We start from the raw sequence: 19,928 nt of genomic DNA on the forward strand, positions 1-19,928 counted from the left end.
GGACTATAGCTTGTTTACTTTTTCCCCCCTTGGCCACACTGCCTGGCATGTGGGATCTTAGTTCTCAGACCAGGGATCGAAGCCATGCCCCCTGCAGTGGAAGCACAGAGTCTTAACCACTGGATCGCCAGGGAAATCTCGTCTTCTTTACTTTTGAAGCTCTAGAGCTTAGAACAGTAGCTGGCACTTATTATGAAAAATTGGTATTATTTTTATGGTGCGTGTTCATTGACTGTTTGATGAATAAATAAATGATCTCCTTCCAGCAGTTCCTACTTAAAGCACCATGTACTTAATCACATGAAGACAATTATGTCAAACAAACGTGACAGTCTCATGCCTAGTCTGTCTTTATTTGCTCCTTTTTTGTCGGCCTTTCATTGATTTTTGTCCATATTTCCACTTGATGCCTCAGATACGTTGAGCACAAACAGGAAAGAACACGCAGACACACACACACAGACACACAGACACACAGACACACAGACACACACACACATATTTTACCGACCACTTCCATTCCTGCAAATGCTGCAGATTCTACCCGAGAAGCTATTACGTGCTCCCAAATAGAGCAAACCTCTCATTAACTATCACATGCCTCCTTAAACGATCTTTGAATAGTGTTTTCTTTTTTATTGCTTTGTGTAGTTTAACAGCACCAATTGCGATTACTCTAGCTTATGATAAACCCCAGATCTATAAAGCTCCTGTTCATTCATTATTTTTCTCTTGCTCCTTCTCAAGCTGTTATTTTTTGGGGGGAATGTAGCAAGGAGGGGAGAATGGAGGGAAAAAAAGATACAAAAATTAACAAGGAAATAAATGAAATAGGGGACCACTTCTTCCTGGGTAACAGACACTCTATTAGATACTGTTAAACAGAGCAAATATACCTCAGTGCAGCACAAGTAGGTCTTGCTTATTTATACTAAATGGCAAATATAATGATCACCATCTTATCTTTAATAGAAGAAGCAGATAATTGTTCCAGTATCTCACTAATTTCAACATCTGGGCAAAAAAAAATTATAATTTTTAAAAACTATTGTACCAAGTGTTCAATTTATAGCAAGGTGTGTAGGGCAGTGTGGACAGAGATGTCTGCTTCTTGATCTATGTCATAGCTGCTATTCCAGTTCAATTATTAATATGTGGAAGTTATAATCATTTTGACTATTGGTACAAGATAATTATAAACCATAAAACAGCTCCCCATGCTTGCTGGTGCTTCTTTGTTATGTGCAGACGTGCTGGGGTTTGAGTGTGTGAGCTTTTGAAAGAGAAAAAAAATATGTAATATGGCACTTGGGGTAGCTAGACTGGCTGGAGTGGGAGCAGAGAGACATCTGCCTCCTTTCCAGGCCCCTCCCTCTTCCCCTCCTCATGCCTCTCACCCCTCCAGGACCAAAGCCCACCGACTTCCAGCATCTCCCCTTCGGCCCCACCGACTTACCTACCTCCTATCCTGTCTCCTCTTTGTTAGCTGAGATTTGTAACTCCTCATACAGGGTGGTTTAACTTGCTTGCCACCCCCTCATCTCCTTGTTTACCTAGAAGCAGCAGCAGCTACTGTGTGTGGGCATGAATGTGCACTGGGGCATTTGGGAGAGCCGAGAACCACAGGCAGTGAGGAAGGCAGAGATGGGGGGCAAGCTGCTCTGCTACTTCCCGGCCATTGCTGATGCCTCTGTTGCCTCCTGCTTGATTCTCAGTTCATCTTTACTAGGGGGAGGATATAAATTGGGCTAAAGCACCTAGAATCACTCATTCCCAGCCAAGTGGATCACAATCCATTGAAAGGAATAACCCATTTTTGTGGCTTGTGTGTGTTTGAAAAGAGGCTCAAAGAGAAGGGGCGTTGTTTTGGCATCTTACTTTTTTTTAACAAGAAAAACCTATTTAAAATGCCATCTGGGAGATAGTGAACGACAGAGGAGCCTGGAGTGCTGCAGTCCACGGGGTCACATAGAATCAGACACAACCGAGTGACTGAACAACAAAAAAGATTTCCCTGGTGGTGTAGTGGCTAAGAATCCATCTTCCAATGCAGGGGACATGGATTCCATACCTGTTTGGGGAACTAAGATCCCACATGGACACTAGAGAAGCCCACTGGCCACAATGAGAGCTCCTGTATGTATCAACAAAGGTACCGTGTGCCGAAGCCAAGACCCGACCCAGCCAAACTAAAGACATAAAGACTGTTAAAATGCCATCTTATGACCAGTGCAAGGTTGATGCATGAAGCAGGGCACTCAAAGCCAGTGCTCTGGGACAACCCAGAGGGATGGGGTGGGGAGGGGGGTGGGAGGGGTGTTCAGGATGGTGAGACACATGTACATCCATGGCTGATTCATGTCGATGTATGGCAAAAACCACCACAATATTGTAAAGTAATTATCCTCCAATTAAAATAAAATAATTTTAAAATGCTGTCTTAGTTTAGTTGTTGCACAAAGTAAGGCTAACCATTCTTAGAAGTAATCAGATCCTAGTCTTGCCCCCAAGTCCTCTTCTAGTCCCCTTTCTTCCCCTCTTCTTTACTTGAACAATGTCTAAGGAGCTATCAAGGGTGCATTTGTTTTTCTTACCATTTCCTTAAGCTCTTGTTCAGGGTATTACCATTGTATCTCTCTTTACGGCAAATGTATTTAAACTTCTTTTTAAGAAGACAGGCTTCCCAGGTGACGCTAGGGGTAAAAGACCCACCTACCAATGCAGGAGACATAAGACATGTGGGTTTGATCTCTGGGTTGGGAAAATCCCTTGGAGAAGGACATGGCAACCCACTCCAGTATTTTTGCCTGGAGAATCCCATGGACAGAGGAGCCTGGCAGGCTACAGTCCATGGGGTCCCACAGAGTCAGACACCACTGAAGAGGCTTAGCATGCACGCACACATGCACATAAGAAGAGACACCAGAGCATTCTCTCTCTCTCTCTGCCGTGGGATGACTCAGTGGGAAGGCTGCTGTTTGCACACCACAAAGAGAGCTCTCGCCAGAACCTGACCATGCTGGCACTTTGATCTTGGATTTCCAGTCTCTAGAACTGTGAGAATATAAATTTCTGTGTTTAAGCCACTCAGTCTGTGGTATTTTGTTATAGCAGCCCGAGCCACTTATGAAAAGTGGGAGGAGTCGAATCATGTTCGTCATCCTTTGTGATATGATTCTTTACAGGCCCCAAGATCTGGAGTCAGTATCCTTCTATTGGGGTCAGACACTTGGAACCTGAGCTTTCAAATCCACCCAAGCTCGTGACTTTTTTGGTTCCCCCATTCCCTGGGAGCCTCATTTTAGCTTCTCTAATGAGCATTGCCAGCAAGCGAATGTGTCTATTCAGCACCATGGACAGAGCCATGCTGTCAGTTCCCACAAATGAGAAGTTACTGCCTTGCACACTCAAGAAGGTGGTGGTGGGAAGGGAGGGCTGGGCTGAGAGAAAAGTCAGGAACGAAGACTGACTGGCAGGATGCAGAAAATGCAGCCTCAGTGCTGGCTGTGCTCAGCCATGGGGCTCCTACAAATAAGAAGTAGCGTCTTGATGCTGTTGCCTTCTTATACAGGCAGGCAGTGAAACCAGGGAGGTGATATTCTTTGTGCTTAATTGCACTGACCTAACTGTTGTCAAACTGTCACCATGATGGGTCCTGGCAACAAAGCTCTAGCTGGTGAGGCATTAGGTCTGGGGAGCATGTGGGAGTGTGGTGTCATGGTCTAGAGGCTTGGAGGAGAGCCAGCTGAGGAGCTTAGGAAGAGGGCGCTGGAGCTATGCTGTGGTCTAAGTTTGGGGCTAGAGTTGGTACAGGTGCGCTATCTTTTCTACGCCTGGAATGGGAATGAGGCTACAGGGGGCGCTGGGCCTTGGGAAGGGAGGGGCCTGGCTCACGGCAATCTGGGCTAGTGAGAAGCCAGGGCTTCATTTGTCTGACTTTAATGAATAAATGGCATCCCCAGCCATTGTTTATCTACTTTTGAATCCTGACAAACAATCTGTGGCATCTGATGGAGAAGGTTATTAGCTGCACGGAGACAGATGGCTGGGGATGAGGGGATTGGCTCTTTATTACAGCGGCCCCAGAAGTGCAGCATTCCTCTCATGCCCCAGCCTCCACATGAATGCCAATACCTTCTCCACCCCACCACCTCCTGCCTTCTGTGGCCCAGTCAAGCGTCCGAAGAAAGACCCAGTGCTAGAGGAAGACAGAATGGCCTATGAGTAAGAGGGAGAGTTAGGGCTGAAGGAGTTGGGAAAGAGGGCAGGTTTTTGAGTGGAAATCCTTTGAGAATAAAGAGCTCTGCCTTATTCTTCTTTAGTATTCTCCCAAGTCCCCTGTGAGGCACCGTTAATTCAATTAGCATTCAAAAAATATGAATGTTAAGGAGAAAGGCCATCAGGTCTGGATTAGAAAAGATAACAGAAGCAGATTTAGTTGGGCCAGGTGGGTAGGTGAGGGACAAAGGGAAGGGAAGAGACAGGAAGAGAAGGAGGGGACCTAAAGGGAGGAAGGAAGAGAGTGTAGGAAAAAATGCTCATAAATCAGCACACAATGTTTCTTCCCTACATTGCTATCTGAATGGCTTCATGGAAATGAGCCTCATCGGTCTGCTGTCCTTTCTGAGAAGCCCCAGGGTCTTTTTCCTGCTGCCACAGCTGTAGGCAGAGCGTCCTCCCTCCCCATCACCCCTGAGAAGACAGGTTCCCACTGACCTTCATTCATTCTCCGGAACTTGTCCTTGGTCATGTAGCCCAGCACCAGACAGCATCCTCTTTTCTGGAGGCCCAGCTCTGGAAGAAAAGCAGAATGGGTGAGCTTGGAACGGGTCAGGGGTCAGCGAAGGTCCTTTTGCAAGAGATGTGAAGCTTGTTGCTCTTACAAAAGGGTTACTTATTCAACAAACATTTAGAAAGCACTTGGTCCAGGCATGATTTTTTTCAAAACTTTCATCAGGTTTATTTCTAGGATTTTCATAACTTTAAGATGTCGCAAATGTGATTTGTATTTATTTATTTATCAGTGTATAGTTACTTTACAACGTTCCGATAGTTCTGCTGTATAGAAAAGTAAACCAGCTATACTTATACATATATCCTCTCCCTCTTTTTTCTTTTTTTCAGATTTCCTTCCCATTTAGGTCACCACAGAACACTGAGCAGAATTCTCTGTGCTAAACAGTTGGTTCTCATTAGTTATCTATTTTATACAGTCCAGGCATAACTTAAGGCCAATAATTTGCTTATTTGATCTTTGCAACAACTCTTTGAGGTACCACTATGATATACTCTATGATTTACCACTGTTATCCCCATTTTTATATTATATCCTCATTTATGAGCATATTAGGTAGGTGGTCTTAGATGAAAGAGCTGGTAGGTGGCAGAACCAAGAGTTTGAACAGAGGCAGCCTGACTCTGAACAAGAGGCAGAGTCCACAGTCATAACCTTTACTCTCTAGGTTAATGAGTCCCCAGGCTTGAAAGGGGTATGCCCAGATTACATCGGGACTGTGGTGAAGCCAGAGAAGAGGCAGAGTCCAGCCAGTGGCGTCCAGGACAGAACAGCACAACCAGACACAGTGGAGAATTTAGGGGAAGACACAAGGGCCAAGGGGCTTCCGAGGTGGTGCTAGTGGTAAAGAACACGCCTGCCAAAGTGGGAGACATAAGAGAGGCAGGTTCAATCCCTGGGCCGGGAAGATCTGCTGGAGGAGGGCATGGCAACCCACTCCAGTATTTCTTGCTCGGAGAATCCAATGGATGGAGGAGCCTGGTGGGCTGCAGTTCAGGGGATCACAAAGTGCTGGACATGACTGAAGTGACTTACTACACATAGTATACAGGAGTCAAGGTGTAGGCAGAAAGAGTCTACTTTTGGGAGAGAGTGAATGTCTGGGGCTGAGGATCCCTGTTCATCCTTACATTCAGGCACAATTCAGCATTGTCATCAGACACTTAGGAGCGTAGACTCAGTGTGGAGCACAGGGGTGGGGATGGCTAAGAAACATAAGACATAGACTCGGGTCCCAGAAGACTTTGACCCAATAAAACAACAAGTTAGAACAATGATTCCAGGTAGCAAATGCAAGAGACCAATTTTCCTGCACGACGATATTCTGAAAATCAGTGTCCATTGTATATAAGCCCTGGACTGGAGTACCTTGGTTAACCAGTCAAGATTTCCTCTCCGGTATCTATCCTTTGCCCTAACTGTGGTGCAGTGGTAAAGAATCTGCCTGTCTATTCAGGAGACTCAAGAGACATGGGTTCGATCCCTGGATCCAGAAGATCCCCTGAAGTAGGAAATGGCAGCCCACTCCGGTATTTTTGCCTAGAGAATCCCATGGACAGAGGAGCCTGGCGGGCTACATTCCATGCAGAGTCAGACGTGACTGAGTGTGCACACACATCTGACCTTTACTCCTGATTCATCATCAGCACTTGTGGGTTCTGAAACAGGTTTCTCTTTGGATTCCCCACAGCCACTGCACGAGGGAGGCAGATGGGTTATTACTATTCACACTATGCAGATGAGAAAACTGAAGTTCAAAAATGTTAAGTGACTTCCCATGATTATTGTAGCCTCCGCACCCCTACCTCTTTGCTTTGAAGTCATACAGATGTGGCAGCCGCCATTAACTGGGAAAACGGATAAGGGGTATGATTTCCAGAGGCCGGGATGGGACTGCAACTCCTCCCAGGCTTCGTCAGCTTCCCAGGTGCCTGGCTACTCCCTCCATCAGTTTCTTAGAGAAGGAGGGTGCCACGGAGGGTTATGTCACAGCATCTTCTTCCCCGACACTTGGTGATACTCTGAGCCCTGGCCAGTCGGCATCTAGACTGCCAGAGTCTATAGAGGCTGGGCTCCTTCTCCTCTAGCCCTCCCCCCACCTCTTGTGGTCCAGGCCCAGCCTCTCGGAGCAGCAGGAGGAAAGGGCCCGAGAGACACAAATAAGTCAAGCTCAGGGGCTCCCGCCCCAGAGGAAAACAAAGCATGGTGGGTGGTGGCGGAATGCCATGGCCCAGGGAGGTCGCGGGCTTTGATCTCTTGATTCTTTAAAGGGGTTTATTGACTATCAGTAAAGAGCAGAGAAGCAGATCTGAGTGTGCCTTTTCCAAAGGCACTCACTTCTCTTCCTTTCTCTCCACGCTTGCTCGTCTGAAGGCACAGCCAAAACGCCCTCACTTCAAACAGCCTTACATCTCAGGCGCCCAAATTGACGATGTTAAGTTCCCTCATCCAAGGCCTCGGCCCTTTCTTCAGGGGCTCCTGCTCTGTCGAAAGCCATGCGGATCAAAGCCCCTTTGATGTTTACTTACTATATTTGTGGATTCTTTCTAACAACCACCTTCAAGAGGCAGGAATGCAGCCTGCCAGGAGGAGGGGCTGCAGAAGCTCTAGCTATGAGGCGGCTCTGAGCCCCAGCAAACAAGCCTCTAGCCCAGGACCCTATTGAAACCTCAACATGCTGACGACATTCAGAGTTAACCAGCCCATTATAACTGCACGCATATTGTTCATCATGAGAATGACACAATTGCTGATGATTCCTATTATATTTTCCACTGACTTCCTATGCTCATCTGAAGTACATCAGCAGTGGCTCCTAATGAGAAAGGGAGCTTGGGTTTGGGTTCTTGCATTGAGCCCAGGAACAAACTCTGGCAGAAGAGTGTGGGCAGAAGATTCTGGGTGAATTTCGGCCAGTGTTCCTGCAGGGCTTCCTGGACCATCCCCTCAACTCTCAGGGAAATGGAGGGGCATGGTCCTCCTACAGATTTAGAGACTGTGGATCACCTGCTGACTTTGAGTTGACTGTCTCTGCCACCCCAACCCACCCTGTCCTATGTCATGTAATATGCCACCAGGGGTATTGCCCAATGAAAGAGGCTGTATGTACACACGGTTATTATAAGTAAGATTCTCATGGACCATGTTTGATTTTTGCAAATGAGCAGGAAAAGACTTTCTTTTTTATATTAAAAAAACCTGATTAATAAGAGAAATGGAGGCCGAAGCAATTTCTCAATGTATTTGGCTCATTTAATTTGACACGTGTGGGTTAGTCTTAATTATTTAGGCATCTATATTACAAGGCACTAATAAGCACACTGCAGAAATTTATTAAGTGAGAGAGGGCTCTCTGACTAAGTCTTTACTGAAAAGTGGGGAGAAGCCACTGGGATCTTTGCAAGAACGAGCAGGTTGGGGGATTAAATACATGAGAATGAGCTGGCTATCCATATATGAAAATTGAGGATGTTCTCGGGAGAGACTTGCAGAGGTAAATTAGAGGTCCTTGGTGATACATGAAGAAGCAGGTCAGGGCCCAGGTGTGATTCCAGGAGAATCTGGAAACGCAGGTGTGGTCAAAGATAGTGACCAGAGAGAAACATGCAGGGCACACGAACCAACAGCTTACGATTCCAACAAGCCAGATCAACCAGGCTATTAGTGGAGAGATGATGGAATGTGATAGAAGAGGTATCGTTCACACTGTGAGCTGGGTCAGCCACCAGACGGCCACCTTCTTTGTCGGGTGGTATGGGACTGATGGTGGAGTCAGATCCCAGATACCCGTTTTATTTATTTATTTTTAAGACTTTTTGTTTGTTTTTGATGTGGACCATTTTTGAAGGCTTTGTTGAATTTGTTATGATATTGCTTCTATTTTATGTTTTGGTTTCTTGGCCTCAAGGTATATGGGACCTTAGACCCCCAACCAGGGATCGAACCCACATTCCCTGCATCGGAAGGTGAGGTCTTAAGCACTGGGCCACCAGGGAAGTCCTCCAGATGTGCATTTTAAAACAGCAAGAAGCTGAGGTCTTCTCCATGTAGACTTTGGGGCTGCAGCTTTTGGCTAAGCACTAATCAGTAGCAGAACCACCAGATGCACTGAACGGGCCCACGGAAAAAGACTGACGTGAATGGAGTCATCCTGGCTTGAAGGACAGTTCAGTGCAAAGAAGGCCAGGGTCACCTGCCTGTGAAGGTGTGGAGGGTGCTGTCTCAGGAGAACAAAGAGTTAGGAGACACTGCTACACAAGGAGGGGCTTCCCCAGTGCCTCGGCAGTAAAGAATCAGCCTGCAATGCAGGAGCCGCAGGAGACAGGGGTTTAATCCCTGGTCAGGAAGAGCCCCTGGAGGAGGGCATGGGAACCCCCTCCGGTATTCTTGCCTGGAGAATCCCATGGACAGAGGAGTCTGGAGGGCTACAATCCAAGGGGGTGCAATGAGTTGGACATGACTAAAGCGACTTTGACGCACACACCCTACATAAGGAAGCACTGCCTGAGAAGGGGTATATTTCTTAGGGAGAAAGCCAGGTTGCACCCCAGGAACTGCCAGCCTTTAGCCTGTGGGCCACAGAAGGGTGGGGATAGTGTCTTCTTAGGCTCAGGGTCCGTGGTCCGAAGCACAGTGCTTGGCACATGGTGAGCGATCAGGAAAAGTCTGATTTAGTGAAAGAGATGACTGAGAAATAATGGGCAGTGACCCAGGCCAGAGAGAATGGGTCAGATGGGCTTGACCGAGCCACAGGGGATTAGGTCAGGTGAGGACGGCCTGGAGTGAATGAACACTGTAATTCATGGAATAGGAGTCTGGGAAATGTGCAATTTCCTCTCGGGAGGTATAAAAAAAGATGGCTTCATAAAAGGAATGGTTTTCCTTCAGTTTCTGAGGGTGAGGATGGGACTTTTTCTAGCCTGAGGATTCCTTTATTCTTCCTAGTAATCATGGTATTGCGGAGATATTACTTCACATTTGTGGGATACTTATTTTTTCACGATACTGTCATACTCACTGTCTTACTGGGTGTTCACAGTAGCTCTGTGAGGCAGGCAAGGCCAGAAGTGATTTCCTCCATTTTGGTTTCAGAAACTGGCTCAGAGAAGTAAAATGACAATTCAAGGCCAAAGCACAGTCTAGCCTGGCCAGTGCTCAGGCTGGAATCCAGGTCTGATTTCTGGCTTAATTCCTAGGGTTCGTGCTATGATCCCAGGGCTAGCCGATGCTATGAATGAAGACAGACACTGAGGGACTTCTCTGGTGGACCAGTGGTAAAGAATCCACCTTCCAATGCAGGAACACGGGTTTGATCCCTGGTTAGGGAACTAAGTTCCCACATGCCTCAGGGCCACTAAACCTGAATGATACAACTGCTGAGCCCACGTGCTTCAATGAAAGATCATGCGTTCCATAGTGAAGAGCCTGTAGGACACAGCTAAGAGCCGACGCAGCCAAATAAATAAAACAAATAAATATTTTTTAAAAGACAGACATAGAAGTGTCAGCAGAGATCAGCGGTCCTGTGGGATCACGGAGTGAACTGGGTTTCCCTAAACCTGATGCCGAAGTCCTGACTGCAATATCTCAGTGAAAGTGAAAGTCACTCAGTTGTGTCCGACTCCTTGTGACCCCATGGACTATATAGTCCATGGAATTCTCCAGGCCAGAATACTGGAGTGGGTAGCCTACCCCTGCTCCAGCGGATCTTCCGGACCCAGGAATCGAACCAGGGTCTCCTACATTTCAGGTGGCTTCTTTACCAGCTGACCTATCAGGGAAGCCCGCAGCATCTCAGACTGTGTCTTTATTTGGAGATAGAGACTTGACCAAGGTAATCAAGTTAAAATGATCACTAGGGGGACTCTAATCCAATATGGGGCTTCTCAGGTAGAGCAGTGGTAAAGAGCCAACTGTCAATCAAGAGACACAGGTTGGATCCCTGGGTTGGGAAGATCCCCTGGGGAAGGAAATGGCAACTCACTTCAGTATTCTTGTCTGAAAATTCCCATGGACAGAGGAGCCTGGCCAATTACAGACCATGGGTTTGCAAGAGTCGGACACAGCTAAGTGACAGAGCACACACGCACGAAATCCAATATGACTGGTGTCCTCATAAACGGGAAATTTGGGACAGACACTCACACGGGGACAATGCCATGTGAACATGGAGAGGGTTGTTGATAAGCCAGAAGGGAGCCATTCCTCAGGCCCTTGGAAGGAACCAATCCTGCCAGTGTCTTTTGTGGACTCCTGGCCTCCAGAACTGGTGGTGGTGGTGGTTTAGTCGCTAAGTCGTGTCCGATTCTTGCGACCCATGGACTGTAACCTGTCAGGGTCCTCTGTCCATGGGATTTTCCAGGCAAGAATACTGGAGTGGATTGCCATTTCTTTCTCCAGGGGATCTTCCCAACCCAGGAATTGGACCCAGGTCTCCTGCATTGCAAGCAGATTCTTTACCAACTGAGCTATGAGGGAAGCCCTCCAGAACTGGTAGACATTACCTTTTTTAATGTTTAAGTCATCCAGTTGGTGGCCCTTTGTCACAGCAGCCCTAGCAAGCTAATATAGACAGGAAGAGGGGAGGAACCGGTCTTCTCTGTGGCCTGGCTATTTCTGTTGGTCAAGACTCTTTGACCTCTGTCCCTTAGTCATGGGGGACGAAGGGGGCAGCATCACATGACCACTCAGAAGGCTCCTGAGAGGCACCAGCTGACTAGAGAGCAGTCAGAGGGGCTGCTAAGATGGGGCAGTGGGCGTGGTGGGCACAAGAGGTGATGGGAAAGAAGGAAGGTGGGGAGGGAGGGCTGGCTATGTGTCTTCTAAATTTTCATTGATTTATTTAGTTATTTCCGGCCGTGCTGGGTCTTCACTGCTGCTCGGGCTTTTCTCCAGCTGCAGAGAGCAGGGGCTACTCTCTAGCTGTGGTCCATGGGCTTCTCATTGTGGCGGCTCCTCTTGTTTCAGAGCATGGGCTTTAGGGTGCACAGGCTTCAGCAGTTGCAGCTCCTGAGCTCTAGAGAGTGGGTTCAATAGTTGTGGTGCACGGGCTTAGTTGTTCCGAGGCACGGGGGATCTCCCGGGACCAGGGATTGAATGCGTGCTTCCTGTATTGGCAGGTGGATCCTTTAGCACTGAGCTCCCAGGAAAGCCACTAGCTATGTGTCTTGATGTCAACCCAGAATGCCTTGAGCGTTCCTGCTGTCAGTGTGTGGATGACATTTGCCCAAAGAGTGCTCGCTTGGTGCCCTGGCCAGAAATGAATGGGCTGTGAAGTAATCACAGGTAGAGCTGGTGACAGTGGACGGGTGCCGGGTCTCGCTTCCTCACCTGAGGCTATCTGAGGCATTTGGAAGCCCACCTGTTCCTGCCCTGCCCAGTCACCATGGTCCAGGGACACTTGCTGAGAACTATCCCTTCACGTTTGCTGTTGTTCAGTTGCTAAGTCGTGTCCAACTCTTTGCTATTCCATGGACTGCAGCATGCCAGACTTCCGTGTCCTTCACCATCTCCCAGAGTTTGCTCAAACGCATGTCCATTGAGTGGGTAATGCCAACCAACAATCTCAACCTCTGTCGTCTCTTTATCCTGCTACCCTCCTGCCCTTTCCCAGCACTGGCATCCATTTATTACCTGAAGCTATCAGATGGAGCATGTCCCTAGGAGCCTACTGAACAAGAAATAGAGTGTGGTGGGCAGGCAGTTTGGTGTGGCTGTAGCGAAGATTTTGGGAGTGGAGAAAGAGGCAGGAGACAGAGCCAGGGACGAGATTCTGGGGGACCTGGTGAGCCTTGCCTTGGAGTCTGTATTTTTTCTACAGAGTGCTTAGCAGAAGACAGGCCAGACTTGCATCTTCTAAAGGTCATTTTAGCACGGATGCAGATGACGACTAGGAGAAGGCAAGCCCAGACGGGGAAGAGCAGCTGTGTGACCACTGCAACCCACCTAGCAAGAGGCGATGGGTGGATATGTTCCCTCTCTTCCTGCTCTCCCAGGACAGCCCAAGACGAGAATGCAGGTGAAAAGACCCTGGGCTTCTCAGGGGGACGTTCGCAGCCTCCACACCCCCACCATCTTGACATGGGAGAGCAGAGCAGGGGCTGAAAATAGCTCCCCAGCTGGTGCCCGAGAGCAGATGGCAAAGACGTCAGCTGGACCTGGCGGGAGCCACGCAGAGCACCTGGGGGCAGTGGGGCCGCGTGGGCTGCAAAACCACCAGCGCCAGCCGGAGCCTCGCTTCTGCCCTGAGCAGTCCCCAGGGCTTCTTTGGGCTTTACTTTTCTCATTTACAAAATGTGGATACTGCTCGTAAGACCCTCCTCACTTGGTTGATATGCAAATCCAATGCGACAGCACCTGGTGTAAAGGACCTCGAAGAAACCCCCAATGAGGGTGAAATTGAAACATCAGAATGCAGTCTAGAGGTGATCAAATCTTCCCCTCTTCCTTTGTTTTTTTTTTTTTTTTTTAAACAGATGCCAAAGGGGTGACTCAGGGAGTGATATGCCCTGTCCAGGGTGACTCAATGAGCTGTGAGGTGGCATCTTTGAAGATCAGTGTGGCCGTGACAAGTCAGCGGGGCTGGAGGAGTGAAGCGAGGCGGGAAGACCAGCCGGGGGTGTCACAGGCGAGGTCAGTGACCACAGGTGCCTGAAACAGAGAGTAAGTGGCAACGCAGGAGATGCTTCTCGGCCTAGACAATAGGCTAAGGGTCAGAGAGGCTCAAGCAGGGGGACGGGAAGACCCCACAGGGTCTTCAGTGGGGAGTTGGAGGGAGCGAGGAAGCTGCTTATGGATGACAACGGTGCATGACGGATTTCCTGTATTTGAAAGATCCCCAGGTAGACAGGTCCTGGATGATCACATGAGCATGAGTTCAGATCTGAAGAAACACATCTTAAAGCAACTTCACTGCCCTTGGAGAGCGAATATCGTGGTCTACAGACCAATTCACGTGATGACAGTTTACACACAAAGCAGGAGGGTGATACAGGCTCTAACCCTAACCTGTGACATCAGGTGATGACGATATGATGCTGCCACCACCCCTCCACCACCAGCACGCACTCACAAACTGGCAGCTACAAAACCCAACCCACAGGGACTCCCTGGTGGTCCAGTGGTTAAGAATCTGCTTTGCAATGCAGGGGATGCGGGTTCGATCCCTGGTCGAGGAACGAAGATCCCACAGGCTGTGGAGCAACTAAGCCTCTACACCACAACCGCTGAAGCCCACACGCTCTCAAGACCGTGTGCCGTAACTGGAGAGTGTGTGCACCACAAGAAAAGATCCCACGTGATGTAACAAAGGTCGAAGATCAGCGTGCTGCAACCAGGACCCAACACAGTCAAATTAAATCAATATTTTAAAAATTTAACCCCAAACACTCGAGAGGCATGATGCTCAAGACAAAAATACATAACATAAGCTTCCTTCCAATGGGATTACAATCTGGCTGGTTATGTAAGGCAGGGGTCCCCAACCTCTAGGATCTAATGCCTGATGATCTGAGGCGGAGCTGATGTGATAATAATAGAAATAAAGAGCACAGTATATGTAATGCACTTGAATCATCCTGAAACCAACCCCTCCAGCCCCCTGACCCATGGAAAAACTGTCTTCCATGAAACTGGTCCTTCATGCCAAAAACGCTGAGGACCACTGATGTAGGTAGGACATCAGTTCAGTTCAGTTCAGTCACTCAGTCGTGTCTGACTCTTTGCAACCCCATGAATCGCAGCACGCCAGGCCTCCCTGTCCATCACCAACTCCCGGAGTTCACTCAGACTCACGTCCATCAAGTCAGTGATACCATCCAGCCATCTCATCCTCTGTCGTCCCCTTCTCCTCCTGCCCCCAATCCCTCCCAGCATCAGAGTCTTTTCCAATGAGTCAACTCTTCGCATGAGGTGGCCAAAGTACTGGAGTTTGAGCTTTAGCATCATTCCTTCCAAAGAAATCCCAGGGCTGATCTTCAGAATGGACTGGTTGGATCTCCTTGCAGTCCAAGGGACTCTCAGGAGACTTTTAGCCTGTGAAAAAGTCAAGTCGAACACAAGCAGCAGTTCAACTAAAAAAGTGTCACGAGGCTGAGCTGGAGTTATTTCTACATGAACAACAATAATTGCTGTAAGTGTCTTGAGGAGGAAAAAGGAGTTGTATGGGGTGGGGTGGTCATCTCAAAGGGCCTGGGGGGCTGCTGACTTGTCTAGCGTTTGCCTTGGTTGGGTGTCAGTACCCATGGCCTCTCTCATCACGAGCCATTCTGCCCAGCGATGGCCCCCTGGGTGGCAGGATGCTGGAGTGTCATGTTTGGAAAGTTCTCGCCGAGATTCTACTAAACTGCTTTCTGCATTGGGTCTGCCTGCTCGTGTTTTCAGCATAATCACTCACATCCCAGGCAATAAGGATGCCCGTAAATCATGCAAAGATCACAGTTTACTGATCAAGCTCTCTAGGAAAGAGTCCTGAAGAGAGGGATAGTAAAAGTTTATTAATTCTGACTAGTGCATGACTCTGGGCCTTGAGGACAAGTAATAAATGTTTAATAGCCCAGTAATACCTGTTTCATAATTTTTGAATCTCATTGCTTGCTAATGCTAAGTTTATTAAAGCACTATAAACTTTACATTGTTGTAAAGACATAATTGCTCTTTCATTGCTAATTTCATATGAGTTAATTATATTAGAACTAAGTTTTTCTCCCCATTCATATTAAGTATCAATTAGTTCCCTTAAACTATTGATTTGTATTTAATTAACTATGCTATTACATACCAATTAAATTCTTATAAGAGAAATCTGAAACAGCTGTGGTCTTAAATTCAGTTCTAAAAACAAAGAATTTCATACAAAGCTTACATCCAGGGCTCCTCTTTGAGGAAGTGTTAGCAATCATTGAGATAATTCCCAAAAGCTGTTGCAGTCACCAACTCTCTTCACTAGCTCCTGCAGGGACCGAGGCTCCTTCATTCTCATTTCTTTGGTCCTATTTTTTGGCTGTGTGGTATGTGGAATCTTAGTTCCTCGACCAGGGATCGAACCTATGACCCCTGCAATGGAAGCGTGGAGTCTAACCATTGGACCGCCCAGGAAGTCCCCTGAGTCAGGCTCCTTCAGAGCCTTATCTGATAGGAAGCCCCTTGTGCTCTCTGCAACAGCAAGGACCAACCTCGGGGTAGCCCTTTGCCCGTCCTTGACTTCTCAACTGCCTCAGCCATGCCATTTACTGCCTGGCATGGCCCTACCACAGAGTGGCCAAGGCAGACGGCATATTAGCCGACTCCTTATCACTAGCTGTGGGGTCCATGACTGCTTGCGTTGCTGCTGGCCCCAGGTCCCATGTGCCTGCAGGAAATCTGGTGCCCATGTGATCCCCAGTCCTCTGGTTTCTCCAAATCTCTGTTCATTGCCCTGTGTCTGTACATCAAGGGCAGGAAAAAGACAGCCCTGGGCATTTACTTTCCTCATCTTATTTCACCCTCACATCAACGTTATGAAGCTAAGCATTATTGTTCCTGTCTTTGTGGATAAAGAATTAGACATTTTAGAGGTGGAAGGAAGTTTGCCAGCTGTGAGTGGTGAAGCTTGAGGCATGGCTGGGGACTTCCATACTGGCCTCCCTGCTCTGTGAGAAAGAACTCCTCACCAATTCTGAGTCTTGGCACCCCTGGCTGGTTCTCTGAGACCCTCCCTGACTGTTTTCATCCTCCTTATCTTTCTCTCTGAGGCTGGGCTCACTCCCTACCCTCAGTTACTGCCTGAGGTCTTTCTCCCAGTTGGCTAATTCCTTGGAATCTGAACTCGGTCACCAGCTGACTTGGGTGGTGGCCTTCCTCTGGGCCACTTGGGCATCACTGCAGCCCCCAACATAGGCAGAGTCTGCCACACCCCTCTGCACACTGGTCATGGGACCGGCTGCCCACTCCTCCCCTAGGGGCTGGCCGCAGCTCAGCCTTGCCCCTCTCCACTGGCGTGTCGTCTCCCTGGACCAGGCTCACTTAACTCACCGGTGCCATTAAAGTGGCCATGCACTGAACACTTATGATTGATTAGTCCCTGGGCTGAGAACTTGGCATGCTTTATCTTCTATCATAACAATTCTTTAAGTGAGTACTGTTATTGGTCCTAATAATACGAAACAGATAATTCAAAATATGAAACAGTAACTCGAGAGTCAAACAGCTAGTAAGTTTGGAGGCCAGAAAACCCGATTATAAATGAGGTGTTTGGACTACTAGTATCATGTCTTTGTGAGAGGTGCGGGGGCTTGGGGAAAGTTTAATCATGCTGGTGGAGGAATTTTATAGGGACATTTTATCACACGTACAAAGTTCCCTCAGCCACCCCTGATTTGAGATGTCTAATCCCACTGGTTAATTGCGCTGTGGGGGACCATGACACAGAAACTGTACCATGAAGGCCATTCCCACCCCTCCCCCACCCCTGGCCTGTCATCAGTCCAATTATCCTGAGAGGAACGGGGACTGCTGACAGCCATATGCCTGCAAGGCTTTTAGACTTTTCCTAGGAGAAAGTTGGGAGTTGGTGACTAATGTCTGAATGGGGCCAGATGCTCAACAGCTGTGGCCTGCCCCTGGGGAGCCTGAGCCTGGTACAGCCAGTCAATCATGCCGGGAGGCCAGGCAGAAAGAGGGCAACCCTTCTGTCTGTTTTCTAGTGGGACCAACGAAGTGCCCGTGGACCAAAGCTACGGGCAGCAGGAGGCCTGAGGGCCCCCATGCCCACGTGCCCCTGCCCCATCACCTGTGTCCTCTTAACGCCCAGCTCCAATGCCAGAAGGCAGGGGCCCAGTAGGAGCCTATGAACGTGGTTTGTGGCTTTAACACTCACAGAGATTCATAGTCACGTTGATCGGATGGGGCTCAGAGAAGCTAGGCAATTTTCCAAAGTCCCCTAACCGGGAGGTGGAGGAGCCGAGGGAGGAAAGGACGTTCGTGAGGGAGGGGACACATGTATCCCTATGTCTGATGTATGGCAGAACCTGGGCTTTTCTTGGTGGCTCAGATGGTAAAGAATCTGCCTGCAATTCAGGAGATGCAAGTTTGATCCCTGGGTCAGGAAGATTTCATGAAGAAGGAAATGGCAAACCACTCCAATGTTCTTGCCTGGAGAATTCCACGGACAGAGGAGCCTGGCAGGCTACAGTTCATGGAATCATAGAGTCAGACATGACTGAGCGACTAATACTGTACTGTATGGCAGAAACCAACACAACAATGTAAAGCAATTACCCTCTAGTTAAAAATAAATAAATACAAAGAAGAAAATAGAAATCATCTGCACACACACACACACACACACACACAATCCCAGGCCCATTTGACCCCAGGGCCCGGGCTGCACTCTTCTGCTAGGAACGCAGCCTGGATGCTGCACACAGAGCCCAGGTGACCTGCAGAGACCGCAGCCAGAGGAAGGGGACCATGTGTGTCTAGAGGGTGCTGGTGAATCAGGTCAGCACTTCTAGGAAGTCAGGGAGTTCTGAGAAGCCCTCGTGGGAGTTAGGCCCCTGGCAAGTCCAGGCCTGGAGAAGGAAGGGTAGCCTGCAGGGAGGCAGGGTGGGGGTGAGGGGTAGGGCAGGGAAGTATGGAGAGTGGGAATGGGGGAGGGGGAGCAGCGGGAGCCTTGCTGCTGTTTAGTTTTGTGCTTACAAACTTTCCTGTCACCCATTTACAGCCCAAATGAAATCAGGAAGGCTGCGGATGAACCAAGAGGGTCCCATAAGGGCGGTGAACTGGCTTTAAAGAATGTCTCACTGGAATCAGGCGGGAATGGCCAGCCTTGGTCCCCAGGCCACTGGTCATGGCACGGGTGGAGGGAGACGTTTGTTCTAACCTGGCACCAGGGAAGAGGGTGGGAAGAAGGGAAAGGTGTCCTGGGAGAGCGGGGAGTATGGGTCTTTCAGGGTACTTGGGTTGGGCTTCCCGGTGGCTCAGTGGTAAAGAAGCTGCCTGCCAATGCAGGAGACCCGGGTTTGATCCCTGGCTCAGGAAGATCCCCTGGAGTAGGAAATGGCAACCCACTCCAGTATGCTTGCCTGGGAAACCCCATGGACAGAGGAGCCTGGCAGGCTACAGCCCATAGGGTTGCAGAGCTGGACACAACCGAGAGACTAAGCACACAAGAATAGGATGGAAGGGAGTGGACCAGGCTTCCACTCCCTCCACTTTCTGGGTAGAAAAGCAGTACAGGAGGGAGGCCAGGCCAGGCCAGTCACCATGCCTTGTTGACAGTCTGGTCAGCATGCCATGCCTGGCTGCCAGGGCTGCGCCCACCCAGAAGCTTCACCCTTTCCCTGGGGTAGAGGAGGGACGGGTGTAGGGGAGTGTGTCTTCCTCCAGGCTCTGCCCCTCCGTCCATACTTCCCGACTCGGGCCTGCCCACCAGCGCATCGTGGCTTGGGCCATCTTGGGAGGTGAGGCTGGTGAGCAGCAGAGGCCCGGGGTTGGCCAGATCTCACCCCCCACAACAGTGCCAAACTTCCCGCCCACCCAGCAAGGCAGGAAAGTGGATGGTGAGGTTCGGAGAGGAGCCAGCGGGGAAGGCAGGAAACCCTGCTGTCCTCCCATTACTGAAATCCTCCTGGAGCCCCCGACACCCCATTACAACTCTGAATCTTATAATTAAATCGAGTCTGCCAGTTACCTCTCAGCACGGCAGCAATTCAAGCTCATTGGAGGCTTTCTTTGTTTACTTTTATTTATTTATTTAGTAATTATTTATCCAGCTACATGGAGGCACTAGCTCCATGTTTCTCTTGCCTTCAAAAAGCACAGATGTAGATAAGAAGAGGGGAGAGGTGAAGAAAGCAGAATGGGGGAGTCCAGGGGCTGAGCTCTTGCTGGGGGGTACCTCTGGGAGAGGATTAGGGTGAATGCCACGGGCTGGTTCTAACCCCCTGTTCTTGTCCAAGGCGCCTTAGGGAAGGTCCACTGTTTCCAGGAAGCTCCATGGAAGCCCTTGACCCTGAGGGTCTTAAATGTGGGTCTGAGAATGAGGCTGTGACCAGGTATTAGGACTAACTCGCTCACAGCGCTTGGCAGGCTTAGCAACCTGTCAGACACAAGCTCACCGCACCTGAGACCACCCTGAAGAAGGATGCCGAGGACC

General features: G+C 49.0%; 1 protein-coding gene across 3 annotated transcripts in view; it reads right to left on the reverse strand.

Moving 5' to 3' along the window:
* The window catches only part of KIRREL3 (kirre like nephrin family adhesion molecule 3), a 604,306-nt gene that overhangs the window by 125,345 nt on the left and 459,033 nt on the right, over nt 1-19,928 (reverse strand). For all 3 annotated transcript variants that reach the window (XM_024987341.2, XM_024987340.2, NM_001078085.1), the window contains 1 exon segment: nt 4,717-4,794. In XM_024987341.2, coding sequence (XP_024843109.1) covers nt 4,717-4,794 — 78 coding nt within the window.

The sequence above is a fragment of the Bos taurus genome, chromosome 29 (genome assembly GCF_002263795.3).
Source record: "Bos taurus isolate L1 Dominette 01449 registration number 42190680 breed Hereford chromosome 29, ARS-UCD2.0, whole genome shotgun sequence".
NCBI classification, from domain to species: domain Eukaryota; kingdom Metazoa; phylum Chordata; class Mammalia; order Artiodactyla; family Bovidae; genus Bos; species Bos taurus.